General features: G+C 38.5%; 1 protein-coding gene across 1 annotated transcript in view; it reads right to left on the reverse strand.

Annotated features, from left to right (window-relative positions):
• The window catches only part of LOC103809650 (ubiquitin-conjugating enzyme E2 E2), a gene marked incomplete at its 5' end in the record, with an annotated part of 37,430 nt that extends 28,732 nt beyond the window's left edge, over nt 1-8,698 (reverse strand). Inside the window, one exon of the mRNA XM_009082505.1 lies at nt 8,566-8,698. Within this exon, the coding sequence (XP_009080753.1) occupies nt 8,566-8,698 (133 nt within the window). The remainder of the gene's footprint in view (nt 1-8,565) is intronic.
• Between the last annotated feature and the right edge of the window lie 7,190 nt (nt 8,699-15,888).

Below are 15,888 nucleotides of genomic sequence, written 5' to 3' on the forward strand. Positions count from 1 at the left end.
TGAAAGTGAAACAGTATGCAATCTGAATAATTATTCATTACATTCATGATAATTATGAAGCTGAGTAACTACTCACTATCTCATTGAATGGACAGTTCAGGGGGGAAAAACTGAGTAAGTGCAGCAATACTAAGTATCTACATTATACAAATGCACTCATTTTGCACACAGATTCAACAGCAGAAAAAAATAAAAAGGGACCTTGATAATCTAAGAGGGAAATAAAAAATCATCCTAAGCTCTACAAAGTTTTCTGAAAACAAAGGAGGGGAAGGACAGGACAAGGGAAATGGATTACTGTTCGGTTAGGGATATTCAGAATAGAAACAAGGTTGTAAGATGCCAAGAATCAAAAGCTTTGTCTGACAAAGTCACTACGAGTTTTTATAAAATGATTTTCATATAATCAGCATAATCTTTCTTGCAATTAATAATTCCATGTGGAAAGTCAGCAAAAAAAGGTCTTTTATAGAGAGTAAAATTTTTTAAGATTTAGCTTTTATAAAATTAATTATCCCTTTTGAAGTTTAAAGCATGCAGACTGTATTGTCTGTCACATAAGCCTTTCTGAGTTTGCCAGAGTGTTCCTTCATTTTCCAGGCATGGAGCTGTTGGCTGTTGGGCTGAGCAGGAAGATTGTGGCAGGCACTTTGGGTCCTAAACTTTATTCTAAAGAAACATGGGCCTTTTTTTTCTCACTCAGTTTTAACAGCCTTTGGGTATTTAGGTGTTCCCTACATGAGAAGTCCTAGGTGGATTGATCTCAAAACTAGTAGATTTTTGTTCTGATCAATTCGTCTGCTCTCACATCTGTGTATATATTTCTGTGTATAAAAGAGGACAAGAAACAACTGTGACATGTGATATATTTTTAGATTTCATGGATTGTATGCAGTAGTAAAACATGCTTGATACAGCAGAATTATGTAGCTTCTGAGACATCCAATAGACAACACAAGTTGTCTTATGAAAATATATTTGGCAAGCGGTATGCAAACCACGGCTGTGAGGCAGAAGGTATTCCCCATAAGATGCCTCTACAGGCTCTCTTGAGGTGCCTCATGTACTTTGTGTATATTCATAGGAAATTGGAAGAAAGTTTTGGAGAGGGAAACCAGGAAGAGTTTAGTTGGATAGAGCACATTTCATGAAGACTAAATAAATCAATAGAAACTACTTATATAACTGAATATATTAAATACAGAGTGAATAAGAAGGCTATTCATTAGAAGAAATGGCAATTCAATTTGCCAGTTACTAGAAGAATTATCAGATAAATTAATTTAATGGAAATCTCAGAGACTTATGTGGCATTGCCCTATCAAATGTGTCTTTTGCATTTATTAAAAATAAAATGTAGTTATTGATTCTCTCCTTGGCCTAACATATTTCTGCTTGCATATCTGCCCTTCACTTTAAATCTCTGTGATTCTGTAATTCTGAGAGACATTACAGTTTCTTAAGGAGCCACCTGGGTTTGACCTGTCCCAAGCCCTGTACTGCTGTACACTGCCCTACATATTCAGTGTTACCTGAAGGTATCACAGACTCATAGAATGGTTTGGGTTGGAAGGGATCCTAAAGATCATCTAGTTCCAAACACCGTGCCATGAGCAGGTGTTCCACTAGACCAGGTTGCTCAAGGCCCCATCCAACGTGCCCGTGAACACTTCCAGGGATCAGACCTATGGAACAAACTGTTTCACTGCAGGTGGTGCATGCATGGGAACGGCACTCAGCCAGTTCACATGCCTGGGAAGAGAGGCTTGAAGAAGAACTGGACTCAGGCTCATACTGCTGGCTCTGACAATGGTCTGCTGGTGGTAGTTGCCCATTTCTCCCTCTCAAAGACTCCTGTGCATCTGATTTCTGCCTGCAAACATCCAGACACTGTGCTTGCTGGGAAAGCCTGCCAACTCCATTTATTGTCATGGATGAAGGATCCACGGGCTGCTCTCAGCAAGAAGATGTAAATCGAAAGGGTGGGTGAGAAGAACAAGGGAGCATGGAGGCACAGCAAAGGGGCAGGGGGAGGCAGCAGTGTGGGAATGCACCAGGCGAGGGACTGCCAGACCATCAGGAGGAGGAGGATTGGGAGGACAGGAGGCAGCTGAAAAAAGCTGTGAGCAGCACAGGATGGGACTGAGGCCTAATGTGATGTGACAGAGGCTATGAAAGAAGTATGACAAGGCAAATGAATGTAAGGGATAACAGTGACAGGAAACCATTGCATTTGAAGGCTGGTCATACGATGGCAATATCTGGGGAGGAGGGGGCAAGAGGAGGTAGATGGAAGCCCTGCCTGCACTAGGGTTGCAAAGATGGTAAATAGTGATGATCAAACAGGCTGTGTTTAAGGTTATTCCGAGTTTGAGAGCTTCAACTGTGTTAATAGTGACATATGCAATTTAAAGTGTGTCTGCCTTGTATGGTTCATTTTAACACTTCAGCTTAGAAGTACCAAGGAATGCTTATTTTTTCACATCTACTCTTGTAAGTACTATTTTTCTATTACACTGCAGGTTAAAGTGTCCTTAACAGACAATCATATATAAAATAAATATGAAAATGTAGAGTAGAACCCAGGAATAAGAACACCTGCCCCTCAAATATGAGGCTGAAATTATGAAATAGATAGAAAGTTTCTACCACAGGATATTTAGTGCATGGAGATTAGTGCTATATGACAATTATGTATTAAAAAATGTTTAATATTGCCATTAAGACCAGATTCTATAGCCACTGTGCATTGTATTTACAAAGGAAAAAAGGGGGCCCCTTGCAGTCCAACAGCTGATTTAAACCAGCTAAGCTTTCAAATGCTGAGAACAATTTTGCAGTCAGTCGATAGACATAGGAGATTTACACAGAAGAAACAGAGTTTTCTGTTATTTTAACTTTGATTTAGAGGTGATTTAGATTATTGCAGCTTTCAAGTCCTGTGAACCATTTTTCAGTCAGCTGAGATTAAAGTCCCTAGCAAGATTAATTGTAGACTTGGGATTAAGAGATTTTATAAATCACTCAAATTCAAAAATAAAGCTAGCAGAGTACTAGGATAATGATAGATATATCTATATTGTATCAGCTGCAGCTAAATTGAATTGACACTGTAATAGACTGAACGTAGTCAAATATGAGAGTAGAAGTTATTAATAAAGATTATTCTTATGAAAATGCAGACACCACTGCAGAGACAATTCCTAGGGGGGATGTTCTCTTGAAGAACATTCATTTTTCTACAAACACCTGTATAAAAGACCCTGGTATGCTTTCCTGATTTGTCAAGGCTTCCTTCTCCAGAGATACAGTATGCAGGGTAATGAAATTATTGCCTTTCCTTCAATAACTATAGTGTACATAAAGATGTGGTGTTAATTTGTAGTGATGGCTAAACTTCTAAGGACCTCAGATCAAAAGCTTGCATACTTGGGGAATTCACCAATTTCTTACGTGGACTGAGGACAGAAATTGAACTGAAATTCTTTCTGTCAGATCAGGCTGACTAAAGATGTGGTACGTTCTACTCATATACACACACACATATATACACACATACAAGCACATATACACACATCTCCCCTCCCACGAGAGACATCTATGTGTAGCTATATATCCCATTCAATATCCTGAAGAAAGAGCAAGAGAGAGAGTTTTCCTCTTTTAAAGCCAAGGGATGAAGTGTCTGAATCCATTAAGGATGAAAGGACGATAGTTGGCAGGAAAAAGAAATCTCAAAAGTAATTCTAAAAAAAGGTTGAGGGGTCATCAAGGCACTGAAAAAAAAGTAAGGTTATTTCTTTGGCAGGTCATCTGAGTATTTTTATTCATTTCTTTAAGTGGCACAGCTTTCTCTATTTTTCAGCCTGCTGCACTGCAAGGGAGATGCTGTATTTTTGGGCTGAAGTGAAACCTCACATTGTGACTGAGACTGAAGCCTCAGCAGCAACTGGCCTTTAGCAGAAAGTGAGATCATGTCCACATCTACGCCTCACTTTGTCTATTCCATACCTTCCTCCCATCTGGCATCTCATAAAAGCAATATGATACTGAGGATGCAGTTGAGAAGAGAATGACAATTGTGCAGGCTGCCTGCTTCTTGCTGACTCAGCCAACACGGTGCTCAGCTAATTTCCGCAGTGCTACAGCAGCTTACTCACAGTGGAGGCAAGGAAATGTTTTTAATTGATTAGAGCCTCCCAGAAAGCCAAAGCTAATTTGTCAGTTCACAGATGAGCTGTGCTAAAAATCATGTTTTCTGGTCATAGAGCTAAATAGGAGTTAGGCTGGGCTGGCCCTCTATCACTCCTGCTCAGGCTGCATTGGTCACACATAGATAAACTTTTTTGGGGAAGAACAACTCCCTCCTCTGCAGTTGTGAGTGAAGCCAAATGCCATTGATTCAAAAGGAAAGCAGAGCTGAAAGGGTCAGTGGCCTCTGTTTCGAAAAATCTGGAGTCCAGTTTCAAGGCATGAGACAAAGTTGAAATACTGAGACAGACTGACTTCAAAGGGTAAAAAATGAATGTGAGAGCAATTAAAAAAAGAAGAATTTGTGAGAGCAAATTACACTCTGACTTACCACATGGTATTTTCTGTGTTATTGAAGTGCAATGTAATTTAATATTATGCCTATGGTTTAAGTTTAGAAAGACACTGACAGACAAGGACAGAAAAAAGAAAACTATAGATCTATAGGGAAGAGACTCATTGGTGCAGACTGGCAGGGAAACCTGATGGCAATGATATGTGGCTATGCAAAACCCAGAATGTGAACTGGATGACATGGTATAATTAGAGAATATAGACAATCGAGATAAAACTTTAAAATCTTAAGAGAATATGATGTTAAAGGCTACAAAGGTGTAAAAACTGATGAAATACCTAGAAGTGAAAGTTTGGATAGATACTTTGTTAAACAAAACCTGAATGAAGAGTGATTCACTTTCTTTTATGTGATAAAGTAGGAAAGCAGGTTAACTATCCAGAAGAACAAATGTAAATTACTTTATACATTTGCTAAAAGAACTGCTCCAAATATCGGTCAAAATCTTTTCTTCATATGCAAATGTTCTCTCAGTTGTTCAATTTTATTTTAATTAATGTTTTTCAATATGCCACAGGGTGCCCAGTGATCAGAACAGGCACCAACAGTATTTATAGAAGCAATCTGGATCTTTTAGAACATACCGAGAACTTTGTACAATACACCAAACAATGGTAACACACACACAAATGTATTTTAATTATAGTAACAAAAAATTATTTTACCCTTCCCAACATCCATGTGCAACACACAAATGATTGGTAAAGGAGTGCACAACATCTGGTAACAGCTAAGGAAAAGGGGCTGTGGAAATCTTTCTGCAGATTTTAATACACTGTGGGTTAGGCCTTTTAAGAGTAACTATGTTATGTGACATGGGCATTTGCCTTTGGAACCTCAGGCTGGGTCAAGTAATTGCATCTGGGAAATACAGTTTCTGTTTCTTCCCAGGTCTTTTGTGGTCACATTTTTTGAAGATCAATTTTGATGATACTCATTTAAATGTTTCCTTACTTCATAGTGAAAGAGGGATGAAAATGGCTCACAGGAATCTCAAGAGTAATGTATTAATTCAATCATAGTGATAAATGTGAATTTGACCCTTTCTGCTATGTTCTTACAGGAAGGTAATCTTGCCAGCACTCAGGAATATATTTTATTTCTTTCTCAGTACATTTTGCAGTCTTGTACTTTATCTCTAAATTTTTTAAGATGACAGAGCTGTAAAGAGTGGGACTATAATTAGAAAAAAATATAAGATGATCTATTCCCATAACCCTAGAACCAATGATTTTGAGAACACCACCAAATATCACAAATCTTGTGGTGAAGTAGAAGAAATGTCAACACCCAGTGACACAGATAGCACCGTGCCGTGAGGCCATATGTTACTTTCCACATACCCACTACCTTTCTTTTGCTAGAAATAAGCTTGTGGAGAACATATTTAACCACCCTTTCCCGACAATACTAATTGGCAGCAGCTATCTTGTGATAAGCAGTCATCTTCCCACACTGCTTTGTACAAGGGATTCCCCAAACTCTTTTACCTATGAATCAGTTTTGCAGGGTCTGGAAAATAGGGGTAATGAAACAGCAACAGTTTGAGAGATCCTACAGCAGGACTGAAAATAGGGCTCATTTAGAACCGTGGCTGGAGCTAATAGAATAAGAATCCATGTGTACAGAATACGCTTGTGACACAGTTTTATCTGACATTAGACCCCCATGCACATGCACTCATTGCTTTCTAATAAATAACAATTTCCCTCATCATAAATACTGGCCTTTTAGTAACACAATATGGCATCATCAATTCTCTCATCCTTTTCATATGATTAATATGCACACATTTCTTACAATGACAATTGGCATCAAGATAAAGGCAGACAAAAAATCTATTACAAAGCAGGACAAGAACCACCTCTTTGCTTGACATTTCATTAATAACCAATGCACAACTGCATTACTCATGTCTCAAAATAACACAGTTGCCGAACACAACTGAGTGTAGACTGAGAAAGACTTTACCTTGTGATGAAATAGCAAACTGTACCTTTACCTTCTATTTGAAAAGGATGCCTATTGCATATACTGTCTCAATATTCACCAGATTCACCAGAGAGAATGACAAAAGATCTCCCTGCAACCTGTCTTTCAGAGCTAGTTCTTTACATATTTAGATTTGGATCTATGAGAGAACTTCAAACTCTATTTTATACTCAATAAAGCCATTTTATCCCCTAAATAATAGAATTTTAATTTTTGGGGGGACTGAATGTAATCCTTGCATTACAGTTACTACAAAAACACCAAGTCCAGGAGAGGAGCAAGTAAATGGGGCCTGTTAAAACAGATCTTGCAAAACAGCCAGTAAGAAGTCTGGACTGGCCTGGGCTAGGGGGGAGGCAAGAACAACAGGGCACCACCCAGCTCAGTGTGCCCAAAGCTGTAACTAATTATGGAGGCATTACAAAGTCTCAAATTCTTTCTTCACTGTGCACCCACAGTTGCCTAAAGACGAAAAAGTGCAGTCAGCAAGGTGTACAAACCCTGTAAGATGTCTCAGTGACCTCAAAGCTTCCCTAAACTGGAACACTAAGAGTGGGAAACAAAATTAGACCATCTCTAGTACTGCTATACTGACCCATCTTTAGGTCACTGGCTGGGAAAGTCCAGTTTACAGAATGACAAAGGCTTTGAATTCACATATCTTGTTTTTAAAATCTTTTCTTGATTATATTGGTGTTAACTGCCATAAATCTTACTATTATGCCATTAAAATTCTATTTATAAACACATATCTTTCAATAATCTACTCACGGTAATCGAATAGGAATCAGCTACTCTCTCTTTTAAAGCAAAACCCTGCTATTACAGACCAATATGGCACACTGACCCTTTCATAAATGTGTCAAAAAGAAGGTAAATATCTCTTGCTCCCACAGCTCCTTCTATGGAGCTCTTCCACAGTGGCAAGTTTTGTTTCATGAAAGATGGGCCCATCAATTTATTTGATTCTATTAACAGCTCTGCAGCATAAATTTTCCCAGTTTCTGTTCCTGTTTGTGAACATGTGTATTAAGATTTGCACTCAGTCTTCCAGATAAGGTCTTACAAGTGTCTTGTACATGACATTGGTAATTCCTTATCTCTACAGGCAATGCCAGAGGATGCATCTTAGTAGTATATTAGCTTTTTTTATAGATGCATTAGGCAGGCGGTTTGTAATAATCCTGAGATCACCCAATAAAGCCCCATTTTGACAGCCTCCCTCAGCAATTATTACTGTTGATTGTCGATGACACTCTGTAGTGCTGCATTCCATTCCACTTCTGTTTTTTAAGTCTTTCTGACCACTAGATTTTTCCTGTTTGACATTCAATCATGGTAATGATCTGTCACCTTCACATTACTGATACAGTTCCACATTTATGGTTGGTGTCATTATTGACAACATTATAAAATGAATCTGTAAGGAATTCTGTAAATCTCTGTCTATCACTCCAATTTGTTGACTTTGGTGCCATATTTCCACATTCTTCCGGAAAACTGATGTAAAGCAATTGCTTATAACTTCATAACACCAGTCCATCTTGCATCTGCAGAAGTAATTTATATGGGGTGGTTCAAAAGGTGCATATTTTTTGTCAGCCAGCCATAGATCCCTGGTTAATGATAGGGGTCAACAGGAAAGATTAAGTATCTTCAGCTGCTTATAAAGGGTGCAACTCTCATATAAATGCTTTCATATTAGAAACTAATCCAAATCAAACAAATAACTGCTGGAAATTATGCAACAATTTGCTGAATAAATCCATATCCACTCAGCTATACTGGCAACATGCAGGCAAATTTTAGGCAGCTATTTAAATTCTTTCCATCAAAATTGTCAAGTTTAAATATTCATTATTTCTTTGAAAGTTTTATGTTTCATCCTAAAATGATATACCAACATGCACATAAAAAATATCAGAAGGAGAGGACTCCTATCACACTTTCAGTATCCTCCTACTAACCTTAGGTGGTTTAAAAGGATAGTCCGGTGAAAAGGTAATGTCAAGGAAGAAAACTCCACCTTCATATACAGACCCTGGAGGCCCCAGTATAGTTGACCTCCATTCATAAATGTTGTCTCCTTTGGGTCCAGCACTAAAATAGAAAACAAAAAAAACCATAATAACCACATACAATCAAGCATATACTGCATCAGTTATACTCTACTACTAGTAGTACTGCTGGTTATGCAATAACACCACAAGTTAAAATTGTGTATCACATTCATTAAATTAGTCCCCAATAAAACATGTAACTGATGTCCTAAGCTCTGTCAGAGAAGTGATATATTCAGCTAGGATGAAGTATTAAAATCACATTATAAATTATTCAAATAAGCACAGAAAAATTCCCAACTGCCTTATCTCAAATATTTTAGTGGGCAGATGTGAAGTATTTACAGTGCAAGGATAGAGAGACTTTCCTGAGAAGTCTTGTTAGTGTCTTGCTTCACAAGTCATCCTATTTTCACCTGCCTCCTCATCCACCTACCTCATCAGTCAGTAGCAGTGTAATTACACACATTATACAGCACAGACTGTACTAAGGACTGAGCTGGGTACAAATGACCTTGCAGCTGCACTCGTTAAGTTACTAACCTAAGCTCTCCAGTCACTAGCACAGAAAGCTCCTTTACTCTGAAATCATTACCCTATCTTAAAAATAATATAAACAGGAAGTGGGTTAAACTGTTGGATTATGTTAATTCAAAGTTCTTAGTTAACAACACAATACTAAAATAATATTTAAAATGTACAAAACATAATCCTGTGTGAAACAAGAAAAATCTCTCACCCATATGGTGAATCCATGAAAAAAATGAAACAAAATTCTAGCTGATAAAAATTCTTGGGCAGGACTCCTCTGAAAGCCAACACATTCTCCTTTCATACAACATAATGCTTGTCCATAGAAATACATATTTTACTCAGAATGGCCTCTTAAGGAATATGAAGATTTCTTTTTGGTTCACAGCCTTCTGATAACAGTCACTGATACAGGACCTGAATTTTAATTAGGATCAACTGGGATAGTGACTTCTAGATAGCTGATTAAAATTTTTCGGAGGAAGGCAGCACTGGTAGGTATCTCGAACAAGTGATGTGGTACTGTCTTAAGGCATTTCTTGTGAAGCAATTCTTGTTATGTTTGCAATAAAGATTTCCACAGCATACAAGGGTTTGTGAAATAACTCCGTGTGTAGAACAGATGAAAGCTCTTGGCTATGCTCCACACCTTACAATGTACCCAAGGCATACAATTATTATATGACATCAAGTCATGTTCACTGCTCAACTATTCATTTTTTTCACTGAAAGTGAATAAAACCCTCTTTCACCTGAAATTCCTTGGGCTCCCTTCATTAAAACATCTGACTGTATGATTCCCTGCGTACAACTGTGTGACTTAGTACTGTGCAGTGTACTTCATTAGTCATGGTACCCACATCAATTTTCTATAATAGCTGTTAATGCTTCTTCGCTTTCTAAACTACGTTGCTCTCTCAACAAAAATGGGTTACAGAGACTATAACATTATGGAACATTCATTTTCTATCAGTCATAGTAACAAAACTAGCAATTGTTTTAAAGATAAAATCTGGCTTTTTAAGTGTCACAATAGCAGAAGTGCTGCCATCCATATTTCACAGTGTCTATAATACATCAGGTTGCTAGCTGCCAAACAAATTTAATTTACCCCGTTCTCAGTTTGCATTAACCTTTGAATAATAAAGCACAGCTGAGACTGCTGTAAGAAACAAACCAGAGAATGAATAATTAAAAACACCTCCACTGCCTTTAGAAAGACCAATCCTGAGTCAACAGGGAAGGTTTAATTGTGACTGAACTAGGCATTAAGGGGCTAATTGAACTCTTTATAAGCCCAAACAAATGTGGTACTACATCAGTGGTATGGTATACAAGGTTCACAGAAAATAAAACTCTTCAAAAAAAGAATCAGGCAATTGTTTCAAATAGAAAAGGCAAGAAGCAGGGGAAGTTTGAATCTTACATGGAAAAAAGCCCATAATATGTGAAAGAAATCCCTTCCCATTTTCTGCAGAAAAATGTTCTAACACTTGAAGAAGCAATGACTCAGTTGATGCCAGCAGGTTAAAATGGAGGTGATATAAATGGTTGGAAACAGCAAGAAACAAAAGCTGGCCCTGCGTTTCTTAGTCCTTATTCAGCCAGGAGAGGATGTTTGGGCTCTTTTTGGGTTTCAAGGAGGCTTACTTTTTGGATCAAAACTCTCTCTGACAGTGGCATTTTCATAACGTATATTATTTTTATTTGTTTTGCCTATTTATTTAATTGCATTAACATTTGAAATGAGCAGTCATTAATTAGAATAGTTGGAAAATGCTCCATCTGCCAGTTGAACTGTTTCGGCACGTCCAGCTACGAGCCCAGCCTGATCACATTCTGAGGAGGCTGATTAACATTAATTGAAGGTTTTCTTTGCAAATGAGAGATGAAGCTTTATTAAGTATTATTATTAATTTGAAGAATAGCTTAAATTGTATGGAGTGTGGGAAGACTGCTGTTATCGACGCTGCCTGTTAAAGTGCTTGCTGGCAGCAAGGCCGTTCAGCCGATGAAAAATACCAATCCATGTGCACAGGCAACAGCTGGTACTAAGGGCAACAGCATGCACAAGCATAACGTTTTTCCACTTGCGCATTAATAATACAAAAAGTTTGACAGGTGTATTATCTTTGTTTTCCTTTTTTTCCTAATTGTTAAACCTTTTATTTATCCACACTATTGGCAACCAGAACAACGACTCATCAGGCTTCACCAGAGAAAATTCCCATATGTGCAAGACCTCAGCCAGAGCATTATTCTATAAGGTTTAAAATGCAAGAGGATTTAATTACCCTTCTCTCTACATGGATATCTGCCCGACACACTGAAGCCCAAATGTTTTACATTCAGTATGATTTATATTCCAGCTCTATTAAAGTTACTGGCAACCAAACCACAGATCTCAAAGAATGCAAACCAAACAGCTCAGTGCCTGAAGTTCTGTTATCTTTGGAAGGACAGATTCAGATGTGCACCCGCTCAGCAAAGGGCAGACTAAATCTGTCTTGAACTCAACTGACCCAGGGCCAGAGCATATGCATGATGCCTGCAATGAACCTACTGCTACAGCAGTCAGCTTCGGAGCAGGAATAACAGTGGCTGTGGCAGCTCCAGGTGGAAGCAGCTGAACTAGAAGGATGAGGTAGTTAGGAGAAGGACAAATCTGTGGTTAAACCAGCAGTGCAGCCTCCTAGCGTGAGCCCTGCTGCTGACACCCCAGCAGCTCTGCAGGAAGAGGCAACCAAAGAATCAGCAAAAAGGCTGTAGTGTCACTCCGAAGCTGGTGCTCCCCACATTTCCAGTGTTATCTCCCAGGTGAATACATAACATAGGACTGAGAAGGTGCAGCTGAGCTTAAAGTCCCTGAAGACTTGAAATTAATTAATGGCTTCTCAAGAGCCAGCTCTCTGCTGTCATTATTCCTCCATAGATGATGAGACACTCCACAGAATACTTTATTTTACCTACTGAGGAGACAGACTTTGGTCACTGGAAGAGATGGAGTGGGTGGACATGGAACCAGTTTTCTTCTAGAATGACATCAATATGGGTGTACAAAATTCAGGACAAAGGAGTCAAAACATGTAAAATGGTCTTTTTATTTCACTGTCCTTTGCTTCTTCTGTATTTTAGTTCTGTCACTGCTTCCCACCTACATACTTGCAGGTGAAATGTATGCACATCAGTTACAGACAGAAGCAAAACACTTTCAATGCTACTAGAATTGAATTTATTTTGCTTCAAATACGCTTACTACACTGAGCATTTTCTATTCCCTCAATATGTTTTAGGCAGAAAGTACTGCTGCTAAAAACTACTTGTCCAGTGCAATGTATTACAAACAACAAGTTTTCCCTGCATTTAGAATATCCTAAAATAATGTATTATGACAGCTGTATGAAAACTACAGCATCTATGAGACATATCAGATGAAAACCTATCTGGAGAAGTTATGAAAATACAATTGATTTTAGTTTTGTCAGAGCTGTGATTTATATACAAATTTTTGAATTTCCAGAGAATAATTCAAAAAAGTGAAAATAATGGTATCTCCCTTGTTTATCATGTAGTCATACGAAATAAATTAGTCAAAATGATGTTATCATTTCTAATCTAACATATTTCTTGATGAGGGGTCACATACCTTCCCAGCATCTATAACTGGAGGTAGCAAAAACTCAGTGTATTTCTGGTGAGGTGGAAAATGAGGACTAAAATTTCTGGTGAGGTGGAAAATGAGGACTAGTTCAATGTCCTCCCTTCCATTCTGGGTCTCTGAAGCTTGCTAGTATCCACTGTTCAAGAGTATACTCTTTAACACAAGGGAAAGGCAAGTCTGTTGCACAAAACAAGTAAGAAAAGGAATTGCAACTTAAATCGCCTTCTAGATCTGACACATGAATAAGAAAGTGAGATGATTGGGAGGCCTTCCTATTCCTCAGGACTCAGAAAAAAATTGAAAGATTCTTCTGGAGTGAGTGAGTTTAAGTTTATTTTTATCTTCATCCTTTATAACAGGGTAGAATAAAGCAGAACCAGGATATTGTACTAATGCCTGTGAACTCACTTTCCATGGTATTGTCTACGGCAATTCATTCCTATTATTGCATTACCTAATCTGAATTGCCTTAGCACACAGAAACACACGTCAGAACTTGGGTTCCCCTGCCCTATATGCAGTCCATGGAGGATGCAGTCCCTCTCAACTATCTTCGATAACATATGACAGCAGAAAGAAGAGGCTCTTTGTCTTCCTTTTCTTTTATTACATGGAGCCTTGACTTCAATGTTTAAGAGATTTCCCTCTGAGAAGAGAAGCTCACTACAGAATTATCTCCATTTCTATGTATTACAACACAGTTGCTTGAAATCCCACTTCTTGCATATCCAACAGTTATGCTGGAGAAGATCCTGCCTCTAGCTGCCTTCTGTGAATGCTTCTGGGAAGTCACTTGCCCAGAGGGCAAAGTGGATACAAAAGTATTGGAAGATTGGCAAAATAATTTAAGAGCACAGCTGGTGAGAGAAGAAGATGGATGTGACAAACTAGAAGACTGCAGAATCAGCTTTCAGTGAGATACATCTCTTGAGAAGCTCATATGAAGCCTCATTAAAATAAACCCAGTATACCCTCTGTTCTCTGTTTCGAACACGGTGCCAATACTGAAACTTGCTCTAAGCAAAAGCATTGCTTTGGTCTGCACCACAGCTCCAAGCTGACTCTGTGCCTGGGGACAACCAGGAGACCAGCAGTGGGGCTGTGCTGGGACAATGGTTGCTGGATAATCTCAGTCTGGGCAGAAGTAAATCAGAGGGAGCTATGCTGATGCTAACATCACCAGGTGACTCAGACCACCCACACACCCAGCCCAGCCCCATTCAACAAAATGCAAAACCAGTGCCATTGAGAAGCACTGGCACCACAGCCCTGTGAGCCACCGCTGTGTGTCTGCCTTTGGAATGGATACAGACGCTGCCAGCAGCACCAGTTTTCTGCTGATTTTCTTCTGCTCTTGTCCCAGTTCTCTCTCTTCTCCATTCTGGAAGCCCACTCAATTCACCACCTATCAAGCTTTATTACTCCCTTGTTACTGACAATTCTTCTTTGTAGTACATGCATTTTCTAATTTCTGTTTGAGGGTGGTTTCTCTCCTGCCCCCTCTCCGTACAGTGGTAATTTACTGCTCCTTCCTCACGGTGCATCCTTCCTCACTTCAGGTACATGCTGATCCCTTTCCTCCTAACATCCCCTTTCTTTTTCTCTCATCAAGAGCAACCAACACATCCTGCTTTTTTTCATCCTTCTCCAGAAATGAAGAGGGGGTGGAAAATGGAATAGGGGGATTTTACTACAGTACAGCAGTTGCTAATTTTTTTTTCCTTCCTTCCCTGGTGCCCTTCTTCTGAGATGTAGAAAATGAAGAGCAAGCAGAGTGGATGCTGCAGCAACAGTGGCATAGGCAAGGGAAAGGGAGTCACAGCTGCCTACCCAGATGCTACAGTGATATCAGGAGGTACTTTTGTAAATGTATGTAATAAACAGTTGCCACAGCAGCCAAAAGAATACACTTCTACAAAACAAAAACAAAGAGAGAGAAGTGAGCACTGAGACTGCCTGTGGCAATGGGCACAGTTGTATGGTTAATAACACCTCTGCTATGAATAAAATTAGCAGGCTGGTCTCCAAGCAGTAAAATCAAAGAACAATTAAAGAAATAAACTCTTTCAGAATTAGAGAGAAGTGCTTACTTTGGCTCTAATACTGATGACTTAAACTCTCCTCAGGAAATAAACCCTCCCCAAATTTGTACTTTTGGAATGCAAAATCTTCATTTCATTTTTTCCCCCTGAAAATCTGCTGAAAACTCCTAAAATATTCCTTTTTAATTAATTAACTTTTTTTTTTAAAGTATCCTCATCTCAATTCCATTATCTGGATGGTAAAAAAAAATAAAAATAACAGCACATTTTTAAAATGCTGGAAGAAGCTCATGATACTTACTAGTTATAATCTAGAACCCTAGAAATTTTTCAGCACAAAATATAAGGCAGAAGAGATCTGAATTACCCTAAGTAAATTAACAATATATATCTACATTTTAAAAGAATTGCTCATTTTATTTTAAATAGACTCAATAGATAACGAAAAATCTTGTCTTTCCATGACCTAACATTCAAATTTGGGTCTATGCTAGATCCAGTACTTTTGGTCATCCTACAATATAACTGGGAATTTATGTCTTACATATGTGGGAAAAACAACATAATTAGATGAGGTAAGCACAATTTTTGAGTAGGTATCTTTCATTAGACTTAATTACTCATAATGGAAACTGAGGGTGAAGGGACTGGGCCACTTGTCACTCAGAAAGGCTTTGGCAGAGAGACACATCAGACAAATCCCTTACACCACTTAGTTTCCATTACAGTGAGAGAATTCAGCTGAAAAATTTGGATCAGACTTTCTTCCAGTCCTTCCAGTTTTCTGATTGAGGCCATCTTTCCATAAGAAACATTTTTTAAGAAAAGTACTTCTAGGCAAGCAGTAAGGGAAGGAGGATATTAAGACATTTTTCTAACTCGCAATACAATTCCTTCAAAGTGGTTATATCCTGCTTTTATTAAGTGCTTTTTATTGAAGCCAGTTACCATTTTCATCTGCACTTTGGAGCCAATATATTTGTGGTGTATGTGATT

Source organism: Acanthisitta chloris, unplaced genomic scaffold (assembly GCF_000695815.1).
Source record: "Acanthisitta chloris isolate BGI_N310 unplaced genomic scaffold, ASM69581v1 scaffold13399, whole genome shotgun sequence".
Classification (NCBI taxonomy): Eukaryota; Metazoa; Chordata; class Aves; order Passeriformes; family Acanthisittidae; genus Acanthisitta; species Acanthisitta chloris.